At 40.7% G+C, this 27,161-nt stretch overlaps 3 protein-coding genes across 5 annotated transcripts; 1 reads left to right on the top strand and 2 right to left on the bottom strand.

Moving 5' to 3' along the window:
- The first annotated feature begins 935 nt into the window (after positions 1-935).
- Positions 936-11,912, top strand: pdzph1 (PDZ and pleckstrin homology domains 1). The gene is made up of 13 exons (XM_013140260.4): positions 936-1,069; positions 2,499-2,597; positions 3,382-5,673; positions 5,831-5,953; positions 6,664-6,846; positions 7,261-7,362; positions 7,713-7,823; positions 8,008-8,186; positions 8,525-8,682; positions 9,743-9,785; positions 10,053-10,242; positions 10,533-10,668; positions 10,929-11,912. Exons 2-13 carry the CDS (start codon positions 2,534-2,536, stop codon positions 11,026-11,028), a joined length of 3,681 nt encoding a protein of 1,226 aa, XP_012995714.1. The 5' UTR covers positions 936-1,069; positions 2,499-2,533; the 3' UTR covers positions 11,029-11,912.
- Positions 11,913-12,100: 188 nt separating this feature from the next.
- Positions 12,101-13,951, bottom strand: LOC105020455 (lysozyme C II). Its single transcript, XM_010887508.5, has 4 exons — positions 13,742-13,951; positions 13,370-13,531; positions 12,479-12,557; positions 12,101-12,180 (listed from the first exon to the last, which is right to left on the bottom strand). Exons 1-4 carry the CDS (start codon positions 13,866-13,868, stop codon positions 12,114-12,116), a joined length of 435 nt encoding a protein of 144 aa, XP_010885810.2. The 5' UTR covers positions 13,869-13,951; the 3' UTR covers positions 12,101-12,113.
- Positions 13,952-19,377: 5,426 nt separating this feature from the next.
- Positions 19,378-27,058, bottom strand: macir (macrophage immunometabolism regulator). Of its 3 annotated transcripts, none has more exons than XM_010887504.5 (2): positions 26,799-27,058; positions 19,378-24,548 (listed from the first exon to the last, which is right to left on the bottom strand). In XM_010887504.5, exon 2 carries the CDS (start codon positions 24,539-24,541, stop codon positions 23,870-23,872), a length of 672 nt encoding a protein of 223 aa, XP_010885806.1. In that variant the 5' UTR covers positions 24,542-24,548; positions 26,799-27,058; the 3' UTR covers positions 19,378-23,869. The 3 variants fall into 3 exon arrangements, with proteins under 3 accessions (XP_010885806.1, XP_010885807.1, XP_010885808.1); XM_010887505.5 differs by lacking the exon at positions 26,799-27,058 and adding an exon at positions 26,640-26,777; XM_010887506.5 differs by lacking the exon at positions 26,799-27,058 and adding an exon at positions 25,859-26,544.
- Between the last annotated feature and the right edge of the window lie 103 nt (positions 27,059-27,161).

The following is a 27,161-nucleotide window of genomic DNA, read 5'->3' as shown; positions in this document are numbered from 1 at the left end:
TTGTTAGGGTACATTTTAGGATTGGTTTAGGGTTAGTATTTGTAAAAATAGGTTTTATACAGAAAATCTACTTTGGTGTCTCCATTCAGATAGCTAAGTAACCGTGTGTGGGTGTATTTGTGTGTGTGTGTGTAGTTTTGCCAGTTGGCTAAGCCACTGGCATGTCGCCATCTGGTGGATGGAAGTAATAACAACAGTCTTGGATAACAATGGCTTTATAGAAAAGGTTTGAGGCCTTCAGTATGATCAACAGCCAGATACCTAACTGAAAATCAGTATTCTCCAAAAGTGACGTTTTCTTTACATTGGATTCAGATGCAGAACTGGAATACAGATCCTCCCAAAAAATAACTGTCTCTGTCCAATTACATTTGGAATTCAGTGTGTAGGGTTCCACTCTCAAACATCCTCTGTGAATGGCTTTCTTACATTCTCTATGAATGGCTTACAGAAAGGGGTTTTATAGCTCTTAAATGTCAATCAAAAGAGTGTATCAAGTGACCTAAGCAAATCCTGCCATCTATTCTGCTTATTTTCACACCACTTGCTCAACTATTGCATTTCTACCAAAACCGCTTCTTCAAGCCCAACTTGTTGGATACTTTCAAAATAATGTATTGACAAAATTCAAATTTTGGACCCTTTTAGTTTTGCCTAGTCTAGATTGACCTTCAGCCAACCTACAGTTCAACAGCATTTCCCCGAAAGAGACCCTGGACCCAGAGACTGGGTGGTTCTCACATGCATCACTACCATCGGAGTGACAAGTCCGGCCCTGTTTAGATTAAACGAAAAGGTTTGCACCTCTACGTGTGATCCCCTTTTAACCGAAGACGCGATGGGTAAAGATAGGCCACCGAACAGACTAGCTTCACACAAGTGGTTCATGAGATTACGCATAGTAAGCTGCTTTAGTCTGCTAGAATAGAAACAATAAGAATTGGAGCAGTCACAGGGGCACGGGCCAGGTGTGCTCTTTGTGAAAAGCGTCTGCGACTGCCACTCCTCAACTTGACCGACAATTCAATAAGGAACCCACACACCCCTCTCTGGATGTATTAATTCATGGGTAAGTTATCACATTTAATTGCTTGTACTCTACAGGGAATTTGTTTCTTACCATTTGATGATGAATTATGCAAGGCGTTTCGGAAAACATTATGGCTAATGTGAAGCCGTCGCCTGGTAAGTACAACATGCGTACAGTCGTTTGTATCCATCCAGATAATTCGTGGTGTTGAATTACCTATTAAATAAGACAGAATTAATTACAATTCTGGCTTTGTCTGAAAATTGTATACAACTTTCATATTAACTAATTTATGGCACCTCAACTCTCTGCATCAACTGGAATTATTTGACTATTCTGGGCTCATTCAGTGGTTAAATAAATCTGTTCTTGTGGACCTAAGCATAATCAGGGATAAAGGAGGTACTTTGAGAGAGTGGACATTAAGCCTTCATAGGAAAGTAGGATTTCACACCTACTGTAATATATCTACAGTCAATTATTATTTTTTTTTATCATTACAAATATATTTTACGTTCTCAATTAGCTTATCTAATTGCATCCATATGGCCCCGACTCATAGCAAATGCTCCCTAAGGATTTGAGAGCACTGAAAACTGCGCCACATCTTCCTGGTGTGTGCCGATCCATGAAGCTTTTTTCCCCACGCTGCTTTTCCAACCAGAACGTATTGCGGGTCAAGGTTCGTGAGGGCACGCTCATTCACCCAATGACCAAAGTCAGCACTACAGGGACCCAGGCAGCGCCAGGACCCTTCTAGAGGTCGATGAGACCAGTAAAAACCTGCCGGCGGTGCCTCACTGCCACCTGTTCTGGCTATGGTGTTCAAATCTTGCCTGTGGTGGTAAGCTTGGCGCAACCACTGTAAAAAAACGAAAGAAACGCTGCCACACTTGCCTGTTCGCCATGACAAATGAATAATGTTTTGGGATGGAAGTGGTTCTGCTGAATCAGCTTCACCAATGACGTAGATGCTCCAGGGTTTTCTGAGAGCACTCATTGAAACACTAATTCAACCAACACGATGTGACGATCTGTTTATATATTCTGGCGTAATGATGGATGAGATGTGGGTTAACATTCTTTGAACGTACTATACGCTGGGCCATCCTTAAATTCCTTACAATAAGTATCCTGTACAATGTCCTCATCTCTGTTTTCTACTGAATAAGGCCCAATTAGGTGTGGTATATGGTCAACATACCATGGCTGAAAGCTATTCTCGCCTGGACACAGTGCTTAGCCATGGTACATTAGCAATATACCACAAACCCCCAAGATGCCTTATTTCTAATAAACCAGTAACCAACACAAATAAACCAGTAAAAAGTGATGTGATATCCTACTTTATTGTAGCAATAAGGCATATACATATATACCACAGCTGCCAATCAGCATTAAGGAATCAAACCGACTGACTTATTATATGTTTTTAAAACATCCAATTAAGTTTTTTGGTCTGTTCCAGTGATTTGGGGGTTGGTTGCTGAGGCCTAAGGAAGAATGAGTCGTCGCGGGAGCAGGAGGAGGAACAGTAGGCGAAGGAAGAGCTCCACCAGCAGTAAACGTAGGTGGCTGTTATTGGGGCGGATCCTTTAGAGAAATAGGGTTAATCCTGTCATGGCTGCCTGAGTCACGCCTGGCTGGGTCTAATCCCCTCATGGCTGCCTGTGTCATTCCCGACCCATGCACCCACACCTTTACTGAAGCCTAGTTTATACCCGGTGTAAATATCAGTTTTTTGCCCTAATCAGTACCCAAACAAAGTCACACTTGGAACCTATTGTGGCCACAAGAGCCCCCATCATGCCTGTTAATAACATGGTATCCTCTGATATTTTCCTAAGTCCGTCCATTTTGACTGATAAGATCTGATCACATCAGATCACAATGTGCCTTTTAATCATACAGAGCATTCAAAAAAGGTAAGCAAAATAGTGACGTGGACAAGGTCAGGGCAACGGACAAATGCCAGTGCCAGAAATAAACAGGGCGAATCATTAGGTGACCACGGTTGTCTTTTACGTTCAGAGCTAATACCCAAAAGGTACCAACTGTACCACAGTTTTGTGGTAAGGTAACAATTAGCCGTGTTTAGCTTGAGAGGACTGCGTCACAGAAACATTTCTGAAGTATACATGAGGATGGATTACCTACAACAAAGCCTATAAGCTAGATTAAAAATACAGGGGAAAAGAACACCACAATCTTCACTACACTGGGTGTTTAAATTCAGTCTCATGATAAGTAAAAGTGAGATATCTTTCTGGAGATTTGTTCCTGTGCCAATACAGTGGCCTAAATCAACACGTTGTCTTTGTTAAGGTGTATTCATTTTGTTTTCCTTACAGAGGGTGTATCTCCATACGTTTTTCGAAAACAAAACAAAAGTAACAGTGTGGTGGATGACATAACTGAGAAAGGAGAAATTGAGTCATTACACAAAGAAAATATTTTGTCAGCATCCGATGAGGAAGAGGAACAATCCAGTGAGATTCCAAGCAAAGAGAAAAAGCTCAAGCGAGACAGTCAGCGGAGGTCCTCCCAAAACAACAGGACATCTAGCATTACAAAACAAGAGGACAAAGACAGACAGGTGAAATTCACAACTTCGGTGATAATTGACGATTTGCAACAATCTTCTTCGAAAATAATTTTTCGCCACTGTCACATTGGCTCGAATGTGAAATTTGAAATTCAAGAAATTCTACCATCTGACCACTCGGGTACTGAGACAGTGTACGTATTCCAAAGTCAAGAGGGGGCAACGGCAGAGTCCTGCGCCCAGAGTCAGTGTGACAAGGGACTCAGTCCAGATAACGACTCGTTTCTACAGTCGTGGACTCTAAAACCAAATGTGAACTTAACAGTGCACAGTCAAAACCAGCTGCACAGCTATGAACTTAGTGTTCCAAAAAGCAGCCGGGACACATCGGTTCCCGCAAGACATAGCACTGCCTCAAGGTGTTGGGGGAAATCTGCCTGCCGCAAAAGCTGCTGCGACGAACAATACACATTATACGGCTCACCACTCAACGACACCGACCTGACGACAGCAGGCGAGTCCTCAAGCCTAAACCATTTGTCCGAATTCTGGCGAAGCACTGATGCACTCTGGGACATTCCGCCACCTCAAGAGTTTTCAGACTGTAGGTATGACAACCTGGAGGACCTTGCAAAAGACATAGCATCCTGTCAGATCGACGTCTCTGGAAATACGGACAGACAGCAGGGGCTGATCAGTCCGCCCCCCTCCATGAGACACCATAAAGACTCAGGCTGCCCCTACTCGACCGACGGTGATGACGGTGGCCACCTGGAGTCTTTTTTTGATCAAATGTCGGAATCGGACAACTACGAACCCATGTTCATGAGACCATCCTCATCCGTGAGCTGGTCCAGCTACACCAAAGAATTCATCCAAAACCACGAGATGAAGACCCAGATGCGTAACAACAGCATATCCACTGTAGAGCGTAAACCTTGCTCATCGTCCAGTTATCTACAGAAGCCAACCAAGAGACGCCGGACTTTCCCTGGGGTAGAAGAAGAACCAAGTCGGATTCAGGAAGGCATGCCGTCTTGGGTTGGAAGGGAGTCGTTTTCATCGGACACCATCTCCTCTTACATAAAGGAATCCCTTTCACTGCAAGCACAGAAACTGAGTAAATGTCCAGCAGACTCCCAAGAAGTCGAGAGACTTTATTCCATTAATGTGGAGAATTGTAAATTATCCAGTAGCAACTGCAGACCCAGCTCCAGCAATGCAAACAGACATGTTGAGCCTCAACGACAAATGATCAATACAGTCTATTTACCCACAGCCGAGGAGACCTCCAAGAAATATACATTATTTCCAGAGCTAAAGCATCCACTATATGAATACCCAAGAGAACCTGATATGAGCTTTGGAGATAATCCATTTGCAGATATACATTTTGGAGATAAACAGATCGAGGTGGCAGAGAGTGGCTTTGATGAAGAAATGGGGGAGGCTGAGGACCACAGCACACATCCCACCATGAAAGAGTTCAATCAGAGAGACCTGCTCATTCAAGTCATCCCCCCATCGCGAACATGCTCCGAGGAGCACATACCTGAAAGCAGTCCCTCCAGAACATTTTCAAACGGGGGGAACATGGGTGTGGTAACCAAAACGTCATGGCAACAGAGTGCCGTTAATGATCACCTTCAACCCAGACAAAGAAGGGGCTCTGTCATGACCTTACAAATTGGAGATACTGAGCAAAGGTTCCTGCAGAACGATTCCAAAACAGCAGAGAGCTCAGCTCTGAATAGTGCTCAGTGGGAAGCCTTCAATGTCATCTCCGAGGCTCCGTCTGTTTCCTCCACACAGGAAATGGAGGAGATGGATCCGGAGATCCCAAATGAGTCTACAGAGGAAGTCATACTCACCAGTCACAGGTCATTCACTGTAAGAGGTAGTATCTCTAGCCCTGCTCTTTCACAGATCGAAGAGGATAAAGAACCTAACTTAGAAGAAAATAAGGCTGAAGATTCAGGCATGGCAACTTCAGAGGCACCCAGCCTATCTCAAGAATCCCCCGATCAGGAGACAGTAAACAAACAGAAGCCGAAGTTGTATCAGATAGATTCTACAGAAAAAAAAAGCGTGTCCAAATGTGAGTAGCTCAAATCAAAACATTCTCACTTGTCATAGATCGATTCCAAATACCCATTTTCAGAGGGACCGACATTTTCCACCATTTGGTTTGGAGGACGTAGGTGTCAGGAGGTGTTCTCACGTGATTCTCCGGTCTCTGTTGTTGTCTTTGGCAGCCTCATTGGAGGTAGACAGCGGCCCAGAGCCCTGGGCCAGAAGACGTAATCTTTTCAAGGACAGCAAACAGTGGAGCTCTGCAGGAGGAAGCTCCATAAACAGCAGCATCAATGAGGAGTCAGGTATGGACCCTAATCTAGAACGAAACACACATATACCAGCAAACAGGGACGTCCTGAAGACATTTAAGGGACACAACAGATGACACATTTTGGTTGGCAGGGATGTAGCTTTTTTGTTGGTCCAATACCAGGCACGACACAACTAGATGTAAAAAGCGAGAAATTTAATATAATAAAAGGTTGGATAGAGCAGCGTGATGAGCCATTTTAGCAATAGTGTACCAACCTAGGTATAGCAATTGTAGTTCGATATATTGCAGGTGATAGTAGCTCCCAATAAAAACCAAAAAGAACCAAGAAGGTTTTCAGTTCATGAATCTCCTTTTCAGATATTTAAACATTGTCTGAGTTTTTACTTTCGTCAACAGGTGCAATGTGGTATGAAAAAACACAACAAATCCAGATCCTTTACTATTGTTGTGTTTTTCAGATTGCACCTGCTGACGGGAGGCTCACAGAAGAAGGTGCCAAACACACCCCCCCCCCCTCAAAAAAAAACAAGTTTTGACAAAGATGACATTTGAAATGTGTCCAGTTTAAAAAAAATAAAATAAAAAAGAACACCATGAACAAAAACGTTGTTGTTGTGGTTATTTATGGGAGATGCTATCACCTTTCCCCTTTTGGATTACCCATTAAATATAATCAATACAAAACTGGTCCTTGAAAACTGGTAATGTAATTTTATGTTATTCTACATCACTTTGTAGGAATATCAGAAGACAGTCGTTCCATGGATATGGCAGCAAAGGACCTTGGGGATAAGGGTTTCTACACAGAAACGTTCCACTCGGCGTCGTGGATTTACAGTGGAGACGACATCAGCCCAACTGCTGCGCCAGTCCCACCCGGCCTCCAACCCAGAACTGGAAGTCAAACACGAACTGTCACAAGTAAGACACCTTTCTGCCTTTCTTACAATCACAGTGACAGATTTATCTTATGCTCTGTAAAGTATTGACTCTGGGCCACATGTTGACCCAGAAAATGTTGGTTTGAGACAGTCACAGCTACCGTCTGCCATTTAAATGCATTCTTTGTCCTGATAGTGCCCACATGTTCTTCCTGATCTTAACAGATGCATTGGGTTTGGATTGTGATCAGGTCATAAACCAGGGCATCTTAAAGTACTATTTCTACTAGTATTAGAATGGCTACTGTTGCTATTACAGATACTATTACCACTACCTGTCCTACCACGGTTACTGCCACGTATCTAAAGCTAATGTTCTTCACGTCATTATCAAACCTAAGAACACACAGCACCTGCTGAACTATTGTCACTGAATCGGTTCTCTTCTCTGCAGTTCGCGAGAGGACGGTCAAGATATGGAAAGGAATGGGAGACTATCCCTGGGGGTTCAGAATACAGTTCTCCAAACCTATTGTGGTAACAGAGGTCGACACAAGTAAGTCCATTTCTGTATTGTGTTTGTCCTACGTGTAACATATCATGCTTACAATATTGGAATTCAGTCCATAATCTAGGCCGCCGAATGTGATCTTTGGCCTGAGGGTTGGAAAATGTGTGGTAGCTTTCTCCTGTCAACTCTTACTTTCCCCCTCCCTCGCAAACACTTTTTCCTATTGAAATCGAACCATACGACTAGCAACATCAGCATGCAACAAGCTGTTACTCACATAAACCCTTAAAACGTGTATCAGTAGAAGGTTCACAGTTATCCATCAGATTTTGTTTTAGACTGTTCATTTCAACTGAACTTTGACCTTTGCCCGTGGCTCTCCACTCTGGTTTCAGATGGAGCAGCCGAGGAGGCGGGGCTGTTGGTGGGAGATTTTGTCATAGCTGTCAATGGGATCGATGTCACCAGTATCCCCCACTCGGAGGCAGCTGACTTGGCTAGACAAGGTTCATAAGACTATAGTTGTACATCTTTAATGCAATTAAGATTTGCAGTAAATTGTCATCAGCAGCCTATTAAAAAATTACTCAAAGGACAGCATGTTCTAACAACACTTTGCCTTCATGTTTTTCAGGGGATTTCGTTTGCACATGACTAAGAATGAATCTGTTATTATTTCATGTTTGACAGGCCCAGACCTCCTGACCTTGACCATTGGATCAGACATTGCCCGGAGCCCCAACACCCCTAGACTGACCTGCCGGGGCTACCTCCATAAACGCACCCAGAAGGGCCTGATCAAGGGCTGGAGAAGAAGGTGGTTCGTGCTCAGACATGACAGTTATCTGTACTACTACAGACATAAAAAAGTGAGCACAAGCAGGAAGTTATAGAAAACAATTTTTTCTGTAGGTCCAACAGCAACTATGGTGGTCTGCTCTTTAAGTGGATAACAGATATCCAATTTATACTATCTATTGTCCTGATTTTGTCTGGATCTGTGCTCTTCACACTTGGAAAATCTCAGATGACCTAAAAATCCAAATTTCTTCTTTAATCATCTGCAAACCGAAGAACAAACAGAATCTGGACAGTATCAGAATAAAAGGCACATGTTAGCACCAGGTGATAACTGGGCAGGAGGGTCCAGGTGAACATCATTCAACGGGCATCCTCCATTTTGACACTGAGTATGTTTATGTTCCAGGACGAGGGGAGAAAGCGAGCTCTGTCATCTTTTAAACTAGAGGGGGCGGAGGTAAAAGGGGACCCTTCCCTGGGGAAACCATTCGTGTTCAAGTGCTGCCCTCTGTTGGCAAACCGAGCGTACCACTTCTCTGCTACATCTAACCTGGAGATGAAAAGGTATCCATGAGACAGTCCTCCTTGTTTACAGTGTTTGGAATTGTTTGTTGTTTTGTGCATTCCACCACTGATTTCAGATAGAGGGTATACTAGAACTTCTACTGTCAATAAAAGGGAATCTGTAGGTACTAGATCCAAACTATGTGCCATTTGTCTATATGCTTCTTTTCCCTTTCGGTTCTGTACAAGCAGCAGAAGTTACAATGCTGGTTATTGACCATACACAGCTGATATGGTCAATATCAGCTGTGTATGGTCCAATCACACTTCACATTCCTTGTTATGTCACATTGAATATAAAATAGCATATGTTAGATAGCAGGAAATATTGTAGTACCACATTGTACACAGGCAACCTGAAATAGCCTTCGTTTTAAGTGAACATTAAACAACAAACCATCAGTGTGTACCCAATATTCTATAAACACCTTGTAAACAATACAAACTAAATGCACGTAGGAGCGCTTCATGAGTTACAATACCGAAATAAATTGTGTCTCTTACATGCGCAAAATATGATCACGCCGAACTTGCGTGAAGCATGGGAAACTAACTGAATTCTACCCCACCCCTCTTACAGTTGTTTTGGAAAGAGAATCTATAGCAAAAAAATCCAACATAACCAAATGTCGAAAACAAAAATATGACAGTAAGACTAAAAAAACATTTTTAACCTGGCGGATGTAACGCCAAATCTTTCTGACGAAAATTGGCATCACGCTCGTTAGCAAGCTGGCTCCACGTTAGCCACCTTTTCAGTCTCTGGAAAATGGATGAAACACTTTATTAGCTCAGTCCAATATCCACAGGGTTGTAAGCCGTTCTTTATATTATTTATCAATCTCAACAGCAAAAACACTAATAAACAGCAAAAACTAAGACATCCGATCCGTCGCACCTCACCAGGACTCACTCACTCTCTCCACTCAACCACCCCCCAAAACCTTCTCACAACATAATAGTTCCACTCTATACTTAAAAATAATGTGATTTTTTTTGGTCATGTAAAAGGTCTTTTTGACCTTACTTGTGATTTGTGTACCTCTTCTCTATGTTTAAGATGGTTGGACGCAATGGAAAGAGCTGTTCATCCAATTACACAGGTAACGATTATTGTCAAACCAAACAACACAGAATTAGCAGTACATCCAGTAATGCTTACAAGATCAGTACATTTAAATATACATAAAAAATATATTGTCACTACAGTGCTTACGTCATCATGCACCTATGTAAGCTAACTATCAAGGTGGCGTTTTCATCAGCAAATTTAAATGAATTAGATATTTTCAACTTCCTAGATTTACCCGCTTTATTTTAGGCCATTGACTATACCCGGTCTAATCCCATGCCTGACCTCTCTGTGGCAGAATCACGTGTGGGTGGATGTGACTCGGCACAACGCCAGCCTTCCCCCGCTGGCTGTGAAGAACCCGGAGTGTCTGGGTCTGCTTCACCAGATTGACAGGAACAATAAGGATGCATGGGTGCAGCATTATTGCATTCTGAAGGATGGCTGTCTGTACTTTTACGCCGGCATCCGCTCAACTCACGCCCTCGGTAGGTTGTGAAGGCATGGCTCACTTGGAATGTTACATTTTACCCGCGCGCCGACTTCCGTGGTCCAATGCTCTAAGCAGGCGCATGGATTGCAAATATAGGCCTACTGCTTTTTAAACCATGAAGTATGTTGTACAATGAATGGTAATTGTCCAGTGAGTTGTTTTTATGTCTGTATGTCCTGTCATTTTGGCAGTATCAAAATTAGCCTAATCAAACATGCATACTTTTACTGCATTATTTTTGCACCACTCTGCTAGATACAGTAATGCATTTATGACTCCCTACAGGTGGGATTTACTTGCATGGATACACGATAAGAGACCAGCCCTTGGGATCCAAGAAATCCACCATTGAACTGAAACCTCCGTCTAATGAATTCAAAACCTTCTACCTTTGTGCTGAAAACCCAGCCGAAAACAAAAGGTCCGACTTTGATACATTTTACTCATTTAACATGTCAACATTTTAAGCATTTCACTGCGCTGTTTAAACAGGTTGTATCCTGTGCACTTGGAAGACTTTGAGTTGATAAATTTTACCCCGGGTTGTATGCTATACAGTCATTGTACTTGTTTATCAAAGAATAGCCTACCGGGCGCAGGTTTTGAACGTCACACAAGGCATAACCATATGCTTCGAAATACCCGCTGTAATTACCTTAATTGTGTTGCTCCCGTTCACAGGTGGATCTCGGCTTTAAAAACGTCCTCGAACAAATGGCTTCCATACCATCAGGCCATTCAGGACTATATGAATCGACCACCAGAGGAGACCAGAATGTGAGCTTGAGGGAGACACATCACAACAAAACTTAATGCAATTGTACTGCAATAGTTTATGGTTTGGTTTAACCACAAGCATGTTAATGGATGACTTCCCTCACATCATGTTATGATGGAAAATGATGCTGACATGGAAAGGCATATTTTCATGGAGAAATGCACTGAATTATTGTGAACTGCCTCAATACTGTCCGTTTGACATTCCGTTGAAGCAAATTTTATGCAAAATGTGTGTACTGTACTTAAGCACAGGTTTATGCTAGCCAGATTACATAATCTGTGTGCAAGAATACAGACAGATCTGGGACCAGTCTCAGTCTTGAGGACTGGATGTTCAAAGCAATTACAGCATGTTCGCTTCAGTAGCGTTTACTGGGTTTGTAAGTGATTGCCCTTTGGGCACACAAACTGAACTGTCATGTTTGTACTTACATAGTTTTGTCTGAAATAATATTCTGAGTAGACTGGAGTAGTGCAGTTTACACTGGAACAATTAGAAATATTTGCACAGATCAATTGACATTAAGTAACTTTTTTTGTAAAACTGCTGCTATTTTTATGCTTTAAATAATTTGTATTTGGTCATTTAATGTATCTGGCATTAAGCATTTTTTACTCTTTGTAAAAATAAATGTAATAATAGTTGTCTGTAGGGTTTTAATTGTTGATACGGGCTCCAGTATCTAGATACTGGTAGCTTTCCTAGTCTTTCCGCACTCAGCTATTTCAGGTATGATGAGATTGGCTGAACAATAAGCAAATAAATGATATGACAAACTTTCACCTCAGAACACTTTTATTATCTGATACTGCGATACAATAGCAAGAAACAAAACATTTAAATGTTATATGATGGTCAAGCAGGCTAAGCTGTTATGATTTGAAGTGGAATAAATGATATGCTAAGATGAAACATTTTACACAAGTGTGTATTATTAGTGAACTAACCTATTTAAATGTATCAATGCGTGTAAAGTGCAATGGTGTTAGCTGCAGATGTTGACAGGTGAGACAGAATGCCTCCGTCCAAATAGTTTGGTCAGCCTCAAAGTGGTTGGGGGAGTGTGCCGCTGTTTCAGCCCGGGCTTAGACCCCACAGCCGGCCACATAGGACTGCAGGTCACGGTTCTTGCAGCGATTCCTCCAAGCCACCCTGAAATGTACACAAAACTTGCTGTAGTGTACGAATTACAAATCAGAAGAGGGACTTACAACAACAGAACAATGTAGAATTGACAAAATGTAAATTTTTATTATCAAAACTACTATCAACTCTAAAAAGGGTTAACTGCAAGGCCTTAAGTCCGGGTCGTAATGCTTTATATCACTGCAATGGACAACAATTTAACTTCCAAAAGGCAAGTCAGTTGGTTATACCACATTAACATAGTTTTATACTGTAATATTTGGATGAATGTGAAATAAAATGAAGCACTGCTCAAATTTTTTACCATGCTCCGATTCCATTTGGGTCTCGCACTACACGCTTGGCACAATTGATCGCCACTGTCAGATCATCGGTTAGCAGCTCTGTCAAAATTAAAGAGGAAGTAACATATTTAGTCAGTCCTGTCCAGGAAACAGGAGAAATTGAAAGTTTAAAAAATTGAATTAAACAGACAAGCATGAAACCATTCAGCCCTTATTTACTAAAAGCCCCCAGTGTTTGTTATTGAAATTTTAGTTACGTGATTTCGCGATCAGCATTATTTCACTTACTTGACAACTCACAAACTATGTATTGAAATCAAAAACAATGTACAAAAAGTTGCCACGTGATCAAGTCAAGACTCACGCTTTTTTAGTAAGGTCTCGTTCACGAACGAACAGCTCTTTTTGGTAAATGTTGGAAACCGAATCGCATTGGCGAAAGGAGCTGTTCATTTGGCTCCTTCGTTTCTAAACTCAGAGAGCGATAATGTTCAGATAATGTAACAAACAATTTAGTGACGATTGTATCACCACAATCGTATTTCAGATGTGCACTTTCTTCATCATTTTGTTGTTATTTTGATGAATTTTAAACGAAGAGCCGTTAGGGAGCAAAAAATCTGTCTCTTTCAAGTGAACGAAGCCACCAAAAACACTCTGAATGCCTATCAATAATACATATTTTTCCACTAATATGTCTTTAGACCAATCACACCAGAGCTTTCAGGTTAGCTCTTTTCTGATTGGTCAAATATTTGGGGTTCTTGTGTAAATGCAGTGGTTTGCCAAGTCAGGTTTTTTTTTTAATCAGTCTTTTGGTCAATCAGGTCAATTCTGAAAACCTTCGGATGGAATAACCAATAAGTTCTGCTGTCTGTGCAAATGCTGCCAGGCTGCCGTTATCAACTTACGACTGCAGCGGATACCACAGCCGTTCTTTGCTCTTGGAGTGCGCCCGTCATCACACCACCAGCGGCTGTTGATCTGGAAGATGCCATAATCGGTGGAGCCGTCAGTGTTTCGGTTTGTGGCCTGGGTGTTATAGCTCGACTCCCATTTGGCAAGACAGACCCCTTGGAGGAAGGAGGGTAACATGGGATTGACGTCAACATTCCAAAAAAAGTGCTGTTAGATAGCTAAATGGTAACAAAACGTTGGAGCACAGAAACCTATAAACACACACACAGAACGACACCGATACAAATACCATAATTGGGTCTAATACGTAAGTTGCGCTGAATAAGAGCGTCTGCTAAATGACTAAAATGTAGAATATCACCCACAATTAGGCAAACTGTTTCCATAGTAGCCATCCATTCCTGCCGCCTTCAGCCTTCTAGCCAGGTCACATCTGTCGTACACCTTTGCACTAGCCACAGCCACGAGCAGGAGAACAAGAACAGCTCTCATCCTGGACCGACCGCTAGAGTGTTATGATTTGGAAGAATAGTACGTCTCTGACTGAACGCGTTTGTGAGAAGTGTGATCATGTCCTCCTTAACGTTCCTTATAATGGCTCAGAATGAGGTGGAGCTGGATGGCAGAACTTACCCGACAAATAGAAGTTAAACAACTTCTGCAAATAGCAGAGGTTGTGAAATGTAGGAGTTTCGATCATTTGTTAGGAAAGTTTATTTTGCGTAACAGAATTTGGTTATGTAAATGCTTATCACTGTTTTTTATTTTATAGAATGTTAAATGGGTGTCCTGACTGGTTACTAAAGATCCTGGGGCACGTCCTGTCTAGATTTCCAGTCTGGCCCCACTGAATTATTCCAACTAAAACATCTCTATCTATTTATGACATTATTAACGGGAGCATTTATCTTTGAAAACTACAGTAAATTAGCAAATGAATACATACATTAATTTCATGCTAAATACACCTACAATTGTCACATATACAGCTCTGGAAAAAAAATTAACACCACTGCATCTTTTTCTTTCCTTTCCAAAAAAGTCCAAAAGGAAGGTTTTTGAGTGAGGAGCAGAAGGGTTAAAATTAAGAGACCACTGCAAATTGAACACTTCTGTTCCTCAGTCAAAACTTTCCTTTTCCACTTTTTTGGAAAGGAAAGAAAAAGGTGCGGTGGTCTCTTAATTTTTTCCAGAGCTGTATATTGATAGGAATGTCTAACAAGAGAATGGATTGCTGTCTTTCCATAAAAAACAAAAAGGTTTCCAAGTCCATAGGAAACCTACAGGTACATTTGTGTAATTCATTTGAGTGACCTATATATTTAAAATTCAATAAACAAAATTCACGCAACACGTGAAGTCTTGGTCCCATGATTCATGAGCACAAATGCCCCGTATGCATTAATAATAAAAATTTTCTCTGCAAATTTGCTGTCCTCCTTGTTATTGAGCATTTCTCATTTGCCAAGACAGTCCGTTTACCTGAAAGGTGTGGCATTTCAAGAAGCAGATTATACAGTATGATCATTACACAGGTTCCTTTGTTGCTGGGATAGACTGGGGATAATAAAAGGCCACTTTAAAATGTGCAGTTTGGTCACACAACACAATGCCAAGGATGCCTCAAGTTTTAAAGGACCATGTTCCCGGAGAAGAATTGCTATCTTATTCTTTAGTATGTCACCTTTCAGATCGGGATAATAGAAAATTCAACATTTGGTAGTAACATCTAAACCCAATTCACAGCAAACATAATTCAGATAGGCAGTTAGGAATGTGTCTATCAAATTCTAAGGCCACCTAGGTTAGGATAGGAGACAGCAGATATGAGTTGGCTTGGAGGTCTTCTTCTTGACCACACACACATACACCTGCCTGTACCATATTCAGCAATGTGACTGATCCCTTTCACGTTCCGCAATAATGGCTAGCTAATGTGTGACATTGAATGGAGAGCAGTACAATTTACTGTGCCCACTACACCAGGGTTGGAAATGCTCATACGGTGGATATAAGAAGTCTACACACCCCTGTTAGAGGTTTTTGTGATGTATAAGAATGAGACAAAAGATAAATCATGTCAGAACATTTTCCACTTTTAATGTGACCTATAATGTGAACAATTCAATTGATAAACAAACTGAAATCTTTCTAGGGGGAAAAAATGAAAAATAAAAACCTTACAATAACCTGGTTGCATAAGTGTGCACACCCTCTTATAACTGGGGATGTGGCTGTGTTCAGAATTAACCAATCACATTCAGACTCATGTTAAATCGAGGTCATTACACACGTGCCATCATTTAAAGTGACTATGATTAATCACAAATAAAGTTCAGCTGTTCTAGTAGGATTTTCCTGACATTTTTTTAGTTGTATCTCAGAGCAAAAGCCATCGTCCGCAGAGAGGTTCCAAAGCATCAGAAGGATCTCATTGTTGAAAGATATCAGGAGAATGGTACAAAAGGATTTCCAAAGCATTAGATATACCATGGAACACAGTGAAGACAGTCATTATCAAGTGGAGAAAATATGGCACAAGAGACACAACAGAGACGTCCCTCCAAAATTGATGAAAAGACGAGAAGAAAACTGGTCAGGGAGGCTTCCGAGAGGCCTACAGCAACATTAAAGGAACTGCAGGAATTTCTGGCAAGTACAGGCTGTGTGCTACATGTGACAACAATCTCCCGTATTCTTCATATGAATGGGCTATGGGGTAGGGTGGCAAGACGGAAGCCTTTTCTTACAAGGAAAAACATCCAAGCCCAGCTGAAGTTTTCAAAAACAAACATAGGAAAATGTGTTATGATCTGATGAAACCAAGGTTGAACTTTTTGGCCATAATTCCAAAAGGTATGTTTGGCGCTAAAACAACACTGCACATCACCGAAAGAACACCATACCCACAATGAAGCATGGGGGTGGTAGCATCAAGCTTTGGGGCTGTTTTTCTTCAGCTGGAACCAGGGCCTTTGAAGGGGGGAGGGAATTATGACCAGTTCCAAATACCAGGCATTTTTGCCACAAAACTTTCAGGTGTCCGTTAAAAAGATGAAGAGGAAGTTCACCTTTCAGCATGACAATGACCCAGAGCACACATCCAAATCCACAAAAGCATGGCTTCACAAGAAGAAGATTAATGTTTTGGAATGGCCCAACCAGAGCCCAGACCTGAATCCAATTGAACATCTGTGGGGTGATCTGAAGAGGGCTGTGCCCAGGAGATGTCCTTGCAATCTGACAGATTTGGAGAGCTTTTGCAAAGAAGAGTGGGCAAATATTGCCACGTCAAGATTTGCCATGCTAATAGACTCCTACCCAAAAAGACTGAGTGCTGTAATAAAATCAAAAGGTGCTTCAACAAAGTATTAGTTTAAGGTTGTGCACACTTATGCAACCAGGTTATTGTGAGTTTTTATTTTGTATTTTTCACCCCTCAAAGATTTCAGTTTGTTTTTCAATTGAATTGCTCACATTATAGGTCACATTAAAGGTGGAAACATTTCTGACATGATTTATCTTTGTCTCATTCTTTTACATCACAAGAACCTGGCATTTTAACAGGGGTGTGTAGACTTTTTATATCCACTGTACATAACCTAAGGCAAATTTTTTTGTTTTTCTTATGTACAGTAAGTACATTATGTAAGGAAAACCAGCATGGCTGATGTGATTCATTCTTATCGTGCACATAGCAGAGGGGCGTCAGCTGAAGCAAAGTAAACATTAAGGACTTGGCTTTCTATGGTGTCGATAAGCATAACCTTTTGTTTTTTTATATTGCTGTATAAGATTACAGTTTTAATGGAAGAGATCAAGAAAGAACAAGCACGTACCGGCAGAATACTGGAACAGAAACCTGGCAGAAATGTTTTATAAATGCACCGTTATGCAAATGGTTTTATAGGTCAAAGATGAAGGTTAACAAATAAAATGCATCTGTCATTTCGGCTATTCAAAGCAACCTGAATTTCCTTGGTCGGGCTAATTCAAACATTTACATTTATGTCAAAATATTAATGAATGACTGATGCCTGGATTTAGAACAGCGTTGGTCAACAGTCGGAATCCAAAGTGTGCCACATTCATTTATGGCTTAGTTTTTTTGAACACATTCTAATTACTGATTATCTTATTTATTAGGGCGAAGACTTCACCATCAGGTCAATCTTGTTAACTCCTCACAACTCTGGCATTTTAATGATCACTTGACCAACTGTAAAATTATGTAATTATAAAGGGGCTACAGTGAGTTAATCCTTCCAATCAATCTCATCAGGTGACGGTTTTGGTCCTTGATTTGTTCCTTTAAACATGAAAATGTACTTGAATGATCAGTCTGCAGACAGTAGAGCAGGGTTCCTTTTAAAAACCACCAAAAATGTAAGATGTGTGTGTGTGTATGATCCTAATCAGAATGGCAAGTAGTCCCACACAAGGCTAGAAAAACAGACCTGTGTATTTGTGAGCTGCTCTCAAATGGCATTTCAGTTGAAAGTTTACGCCGGTCGTTGGAACGCATATCCTTTGTTTTAACATTTTTTTAATTAGTTAACTAGTAATGTGATCAAGTCACATGCCCTGTAGTAATGCAGTGTAACTAAATGCTTACTTACAGGTTCACCTTTGAGAAAGCAACATCAATATAATTTAAGATGAAGTATTTAGTTAAATAGAGCACTAGATAAATGAAAAACTTTTTTTGTTTGTTGCAAATCTGTTAGATATTAAGGCGCAAACCACTGAGCTGGGATATTTACACATACTGGGGATTTGTAAAATATACTGTGCAATAATAAAACAAAAATAATAAGACATTGTTTCAATCACAGTGGCCACCTATCTTATTTTATGAAACAGAATACAGTACAGTGTTTATTAAAGGAGAGACAACCCAACCCTCATTTACCTATTGGATTAGGGTTGTACTGACTGCATCACAGATCACATCCTTTCCCTAACTGGTACCGCTCTTGACCAAAGGTCTATGTGGACAAAAGCGCACAATAATTTGAGAATATGGCCCTAAAAACCTAAACGTTTGTGTTGCCAAATCAAAAGGAACACCATGTGTTATTCTGAACTCATGAGGCCTTGCACAACTACGTCTAATCATAGCCAATAAGTGGATTTTCTAGGGGGAAGTGTACTTCATCACAGGACAGAAATCAGCTGGCCGTTGTTTCAGATGTGGCTGTGTGGTAACCCTACACCTGGGTTCAAGTTGCACTTGAAATCATTCAAATAATTTCTCATTTGCTGGATGAGCCAGATTTACAGCTGTGGAACTAGCCTATTGGGCCATAATAAAAGCTCAATCAAGCAAATGGCTCCCTCTTGTGGAAACATGGAGAAACCACGGTAACATAGCATTTGACTGCACTCTTGTCAATCAACCGTAGCCCTATCTAGAGAGAAAACGTGATACCATCAGTATTAACCCAAATATACTGCTTGGTTTGACACAATCATGAAGTCTTTCAACACATACACTATAAGTACTGTTTCATCACAGCTGAATTAAATTAATATTTAACTAATAACAGATTAATCTACACTATTACGCCTGAGGAGAATCTCTAAAAATACAGGGGCAATGAATAATTTAATTCAGCAAAGCGCTTCTCAGTAGTCATATCAGACCAAATGTTTTCAGGCTTAAAGTAATAGGCTTGTATCAAATAATACAAGTGACTTTGCAAATAATAATAAAATGTAGTTCAATGTACTTCCTATGACTGGTCATTAGCCCATCTAGCCATCTTAAGATGAATGTAATAACAATAGGTGGCTCTGGATTAGAATGTCTGCTAAATTAATTAAATGTAATTACATTTTCTATTAGGCCTGCTCAAAAACATAAACTCAATCTTTTACTCTGTCACATGAAATAAGTGTAGGACATAAAAGACACAACACATACTATTCTTTCTAACAGTAATACAGACCTAAATACCCCTGAGAACTGATTCTAAAAAAAAAATACAAAGAAACTAACTTCATAGCATAGTAGTGTTTTAATAACAATGTCAAGTGAAAAGATAAAACTTAAGACAGTCAGTCAGGGCAGAAACAGACACACATTAGAAAAACTAAAATGCTTCAAAGCAGCAAAACTACAGTATGTACATTTAGTGAAAAAAATATTGATCAGAAAGTCTAAATAAGTACCAATAAACCTACTCTACAAATAAAAATACAATGTTCCACATATAAGCCTATGTGTAGAACTCACAATGAGTCTCTAAATGCATTATGACTTGTGGTGCAAGTTCTGCAGGGAAATGTAACATTTTAACCCACATTGACAATGCTTTAATTTAGACGCTAAATTCCCAGTCACAGATTAGGGAATATTTCTGAACTAAAAATCAGGTTCAGTGAAGATACTCCAGTATATCAGTGCATCTTAGTCCAGGAATAAAGTTAATTAGTGTCAAGGAGAGTTTCAATAACGTTGAAACGATAGCATAACTTAAAGTGGCGCCTGTCTTTTAATCATTTGCACACAATGTAATAGCTCTTAATAGGAATGCACATCCAGTCATATTGTATCATGTTTAGTCTTGAACGGTAGGGCCTACTGAAATGTGTTGAAGTGAAGTTGAAGTAAAACTGAATTTTTACTTTGATGTGAAACAAACACTGGCTATGTTAAAGGTTGACTTTGGGCAACAAAGCAAAAAAGAAAACTCATATTCTCCCTCTCAGGGCAGATAATAGTAGGGAAATATGCTAAACCTAGGCTGAAGATGAAGCCGAGTCCTAATTTAACACATTTATCCATTTACAGTAAGACCACCAACTGGCAGGTTTTCTTCATGAGACACTGGGTGTATTATTTAGTCACATTAAAATACATGGATATTTTGAAACATGAGGGCTTTTTGAATCTCACAGAAGTTCAGTAAGGGTTAGGTGGTTACATGTATAGTGATACAGTTGTGATACATATTATATCTCAGCAACACCATGTTCATATTCTCTCTGATCAGGGCCTTTTGGACTGACAAGAATGTTGGCTTGGTTGCCTCGTTGATTTGGTTACTGGTGTACGAAGTGAGACAGGAAAGTATAAAGGCTATTTGCATTCTGATTAAATTTGTTTTGAATATCCTTTTTGTGTAGATAGGAATGATTGATCAAAAATGTACCAAGCCCATATTCTGTAGGTATACTAAAACTAGTTTGTTAAAAATAATGTGCTCTGGCTAGCTACTGTGGCTAACTTAGCAAATAAACTAGCTACGATAGACAACCACCAGTGTCAATGATACAGTTTTTGTGGAGCCAACCCAATTGCTACATCATTAAAGTCACACCCAATGTCAGTTTAATATTGAGAAAGAGTCAGTTTGGTGTTTTTTCTGAACTAAATTCATCCTGTTGAATGAAGACACTAAAGAAATTTGACATCAACCAAATTTTTAACATTCAAGAATATAAAGCCACCAAAGCCACAAATCAGTCACAGCATGGGCAAATCGCAAATGGTATTAATAATATCGAACTAACAGTATGTGCAAAAGACGCCACCTCAGCAACAAAAAGCATTACAAGATGAGTGCTATGCAAAAATAGAAATTACACAACAGTCTGTCAAATTAAAATAGTTTTCAATTCTAAGGCAGGCCACACAAAATACTGACTTGTTTCAGAAAGTAGAAGCTTGTTTCCATTTGTTGTATTAACATTTCTTTTAAGATGAAGATCTTTAAACAATTTTTCACCTGGTTTAAGATTATGTTCTGAATCATCATTGCTTAGTTACAGACACTTTTTCTAAATGCAGGTTTCGTCCTTAGAGGTGATTTGAAATATGTAGTTCGATAACATTATGACGTGGAGTTCAGTTGCTTTTTAGTGTCCTCTTAATGTAAAAATTTTGTATTAACAACAAAAATCTTTTTCATATTACAGTAATTGCCTAGTAAAAATCTCATTTCAAATGTATCATTTTAACTTCAATATGTGCAATTCTTTCTAAGCAGCTGCTCCAATTTCAAAATGATTATTACGGATTCATACCCAAATCCTATCCTAGTATTTGTGGCCAAAGCATACATAGGAAAAGACACTTCCAAAAGTGTTTCTTAAATGCTCAGAAGCAGGATTAGTAGTCTAGAGAATGATGTGCTGATCAAGCGGCAGTCTAGGAAAAGATGTGCCTGCCAATAAGCGCTCTACTTACACCAGTATATGCCCAGATCGTTTTGTTATTGTGATACATCCACATAATTCCCACACAGAAATGCTGCTTTTCAAAGTAACAAAATCCCATTTCGGAAGGAAAACAAATTCACATATATAGTAAACAGTTTTCATTTTTCACAGAAATCTGGAAAACCTGGATAGTTACTTAAAAGGAATGTAATTGTCTTCCCATGACTTCAGATCACTTACAACAAAAATGCAAAACTGCAATAAAAAAATAAAATAAATTGCAGGCAAAAAAAAAAGAAGAAAAATGTAATTGTGACTGAAGGTGACTGATACTCCCATTAACCATCTACAACAGAACGTTGTTGGCAAGCTACTTTTTACCCAAGCTAGACAGAGTATGTTAGAGAACACAAACAAGACACCGTTGCAGACGCAGTTCCTGGTTTTTACAAGACCTTCCTTGTGTGTTTTCGGGAGGTTATTTTCTTCCTCGGATGCACAGAGGTTAAACTGGAACAGAAGGAGAACGATGAAAACTAGCGTGAACCCATTTTACCAGGGCATTGAGCCTTAAGGTTTCGGAGTAGAGGTGCTTGTGACGGCTGACATAACCGTATTACGAAGCATGAAATGGAATATCTACACATAGTTCCCAATGAATGTCATGTGATTATTGTTGTGTATTGTCATGTATATCATGCTAACAATGTTGTTATGATGGCATTAGATCAGGGCTACTTCAAGTAAGGTGTTCCACTAAGATTACTCCTCAAAATGATTGTCAAGTGTCCTAAGAAACCCCCTAATAGATTTTATTACAAAAATGACTTGGTCAAGTTTTCCCAGGGCACCCATAATAGTCCTACTTTGGTTTCCATAGCTATAGTAATGAGTTTCATGTTTGTTTCTTTACACAGCTGTATAAGGTTGTGGCGAAAACAAAATGGTGACCTTTAACCTAGGATTTCGGGGTAAGGTTCCCAGACACAGATTAAGCTACACGCCGAAATACAAAGCCAACTTAATGGAGATTCCCGGTGAAAGATTTAGACTATAGAATAAACTTGACCTGTATCCAGGAAACCGAGCCAAAAACACTACCGTTTGTGAAAATGAATGTTTTGGATTTTGAATGATGGACACAACTTTTAGATGCAGACAACCTGGAATAATTCAGCCCCTCATCCCACTGAGGATTCTGTCTGACCAGGAGAAACGGAGGGAGGGGATTAATTCAGCATATAAGGAGCTAATCTCACTTTAGGCACTCTGACGGTAAGCCTCTCCCCCACAAATCCTCTCAAAGGGCTCGGTTTTAAATAACCTTTTGATTGTGTAACAGTCAGTGCTTTACATAAAACTCACGTTTGGCTGGTGCTTGGCAGGAGCAAATAAATGTGGACAGTGGAGTCAGTTCTTACACTAAAAGCCATTCAGCACTCTACATATAGTACTGAAAGCCAAACAGTACCTTACATATGGTACGGCAAGCCATACAGTATCATAATATAGTAAGGACAGCCATACAAAACCCTACATATAGTAATGAAAGCCACACAGTATCATATATCTAGTAATGACAGCCATACAGTATCATAATATAGTAATGACAGCCATACAAAACCCTAAATAGAGTGATGAAAGCCATACAGTACCACAATATAGTTATGACAGCCACACAGTATTATAATATAGTAATGACAGGCATTCAGTACCCTAACATACAGTACTGAAAGCCATACGGTGTCATACATATAGTACTGCTTTTGCAAATGCAAATGACCACAGATGCGTTGGCTGAAAAGTAAAAGGTGTGCTGTAGAGGTTCGAGGATGCTGGACCTGTGACGACACCAGAAGACTAACAGTGCAGTCAAACGCAGGAAAAAGAGGCATTGGTTACACATCCCTTACCGTTTTTTTTTTTTTTTTTGTAGAAAGGTGCACGCACGCACACACACGCACACACACACACACACACACACACGCGCACACACAACATTGTCCATAAATAAACATACCAGTTATTGCTAACCCTTACCACCGTCAAAAGTGTCAAATCAGAACGACCCCCGTTTTCAGTGTACTTACATTTTGTAGGTATATTTTTTTGTTTTTTTTAAGGTTTACATTTAGAGCGTGCCTCATTTTGCCACGCCCGCTCGACAATGACAAAATTAGTAACATCCACCGAGTGTCCGCCTATAGAACTCGCCTAAGAACTGGGTAAGGGGGTGAAGACCGGCGGTTGGATGGACCCACCCGAACCCCACGGGAGCGCGACGAACGGACCGGGCGGGCGGGCGGCGGCGGCTCGGTCGGCCGACTTCATGTCTTGTTCCTGGTGAACACGCGCTCGCCCCGCAGCGTCAGGTGCTGCAGCTGGTACTGAAGCACCTCAGTGTCGGCCGGCGGCTCCCTGGCACTCATCTTGTCCAGATTGAGGTAGTCCAGAGACCTGGACTGGACCCGCTTCCCCTTGAGCAGGCAGTGGGGCAGCGGGCCGTGATAGACGGCCCTCTCCGGCCCGCCCTCCCCCTGCGACAGGGACCTGAGGTAGGGGTCGCTAGAGCTGGGCATGCGCCTCCGTCGGCGCCCGTTGGCGGCCGGGATGTCGTAGGGCTGGTAGTAGCGGCTTCTGGCTTTGTAGAAGCGCGAGGCCCGGTGGACGCCCAGGTCCACGGGCTTCGGGATGGAACTGGGCGTGCCCTCAGACGGGGCTGGCGTCGTGACCAGGCCCTTCTCTGCGTTGGGGGACCACCTGTGGGCTAGTTTCAGCAGCTCCTCCCCGGTGGTGAAGCTGACCAGGTAGTTGGAGTCCATGTGGAGGATCTGGTACCCCGACACGGTGTTTCGGATGGGGGAGCATGGCGTGCTGGCACAACGGGGCCGGTCCACCGTCTCGGGCTTCAGCGTGGCTTTGACTTCTGCGGCAGCAGGTAGAACAGAGATGGGTGCCCTGGACACGCCACTGACATCCATTTCCATCTTCACCGACATGACCCGACTAGAACGAGAGACGCAAACAAAGGGGTAGGGAAACCAAGAGACGGAGAAAGAGAGGGATGGAGAGAAATTGTCAAATCTGTAACTAATCTTTCATATAAAGTATTTCAAACCTTTCTCGGCAGCTCTGTCCCCAGACAAACAGCAGTTTAACAGATAATTTTTAGGTGTTTGTTATTCTTACTGGTTATTGGCTATTAGAGTAAACACAACAATAACTGGACCTCAGTTTGACCTAAACAACAAGCCTCTCACCTCATGTAAAAGTCTCCCAAATCTGAATTAGTCACATCGCAGAGATCTTTCAATTCATTGCTTACATATTCCTCGGGCGGATATCACAACCACTTGCCTTCATTAACACTCAGACCTTTCAGGTGATGATTTAAGTCTTCGGTGACCCTAAAGCTGATCCGGTGCTTTCTACTAGATTAAAATGAACATGCGGTAATGTGATATCGGTTTTTGCACATTCAGTCCATGACATTCACATGACAAAACCAAAAGATTCTTGGATGTGAATGTGTCTCAGAGTTTGCAAAATATGTGGTAGAGGAACAACAGCAGCCAGAGATTAAAAATAGAAACAGATAGCAAATGCTTGGAAATCTTTAGAGCTCAATATCTGGTGATCTGGATTTTATAGTAATATGAGGGGGGGAAAGAAACCCATCTTAATTTCTGGATCATAAACTACCATGTGGAATTATTTTATAGCACCTAACGTCCAAAAACAAACATTAACAAAACTTGCAGTTACAATCTGTAGTATCTTCTCTAAAGCTTCACCAAAGGATAATCTGACCCTTACATAATCATGTAGCCGTGTAATATAAAATGTACATGAATCAAAGTGACAAAACGCATGCTCGCAAGTAATAAGCAAACATGTTAGATGTCGTGTGGGCAATTTCCCCTGTGAATATTAAATATAAACAGATTATGCGCTCGATATTTATTATTTGGAGACGGAAAAAAGGCCAACAATTACCAAACACCTATATTTACAATGCACTGGTGTGACACCCCATTACAGTTTATTTGTGCGGGGTGAGGTTCGGATGGGTCAAAAGGCTCATAATACTAAGCTACTAACAATTATTCGTATCATGTGCACGTTTGCACACTAAAATGACGTGCATAACTGGCGTTTCACTGATCTCTGAACGTTTGCTAGCTACACTCATAAATTGCCTGCTTTTCAATATCAAATGCACACTGTACCCCATTATTGCCATCTACCAATACATGCGCTATTCTATTCTTCTAGGGACAACTAGTTTAAAACGGTTATGAAAGCAGTTTACTTACGACGGTGGGTGTTAACACTCAAGGCCTGTGCTAAACAAATATTAAATAACTGTTAAATAGACTCCTAGTTAACTAACAGCTGTTTTTGAGTCAAATCAATTCGCGCCAGGCTTCATCTGATAGGCTTCAATATGTCTGTTGTTTACACACAGTTGAATCAGGTGCACGGTGACAAGTAGAGTTGTAATTTCACGTGGTCGTCTACAATGATATGCGCCTCATTCAATCAGTCGAAACCAGGCCCAGCCTTAAAAATAAACCTCGAGCCCAATAATGCAATAATGCGTCACGCTCTGCATCTTCATTTTTCTTACCAGTGTTATAACCATTCTTTTATGAATTACGGCTTTTCTAAATTCAAGGTCGAAAAGGGCTGCGGATAGCTCATGTATGAGTCCGAGATTAAACAAATTGTTTAAACGTAAACGTTTAAAATCGTCTCGAACACCTGACATCGCACAGGCTGTTAACATATAATACACGAAATAGATTCGGATTAGAGGGGCTTTCTTGGTCTAAGATCATTTGACGCAGTATTATAAAATGATTAAAGCTTTCATATAGCCTAATGACAAGGCCTTTATTAAAACCGGTTTCAAACAACAAAACCATTCGACACAGGCTGGTTTCATCCTGTTTTCACCTGCTGGCAGGGAGGAAAATAATATGGAAACGATTAGCGAATCCCACAATTTAATAAAATCAACACGATCAATATCGAGTTCGTTTAAAGCCGTATGCATGACATAGAAAAAGTAATCGTAAACTAGATGTAGATTACCTTGGTGTTGTTCTCGGCAGAAAATAAGGAGTCAGCTGTTCACCACAGTAACATTATATATTACTTTGTTTTTCCATTAAAAGCATAACGTTAAAATGTGGCGCATTACACATCTATCTTTGCAAACACAATCGATAAAAGAGAAATATGGAAACAAACCTGTTCAACAGCTAGCCACCCGACGTTCACGCCTCTAAGCCAAATCAAGCGGATGGTTTGAGCCTGCGGAAAATCGCTGCTACGCTTCCGACAGTTATCACGTGACACAGTAATCCGTGCATGACCCCCGTGAAGAGTGCACCGACGTTCGGTAAAGGGAACCTGGTGTACAAAGAAAGCATGAATGGTTCCAAGTCAGTTGACTTGCAGCCATTCATCCTATAGGACTCTCATTCGTTTTCTATTGGACTGTGCTTAAAAATAAAACCCTGTAAAAGAAATCTAGTGGAAATCCTATAATATCGGTTTATGTAACAATCCAAAAAGCCCAACCAAACATTGAATAAAGTTTACATGCCATTT

Source organism: Esox lucius, chromosome 23 (genome assembly GCF_011004845.1).
Source record: "Esox lucius isolate fEsoLuc1 chromosome 23, fEsoLuc1.pri, whole genome shotgun sequence".
Lineage (NCBI taxonomy): Eukaryota > Metazoa > Chordata > Actinopteri > Esociformes > Esocidae > Esox > Esox lucius.
This window is presented reverse-complemented; position numbering and strand designations above follow the sequence as displayed.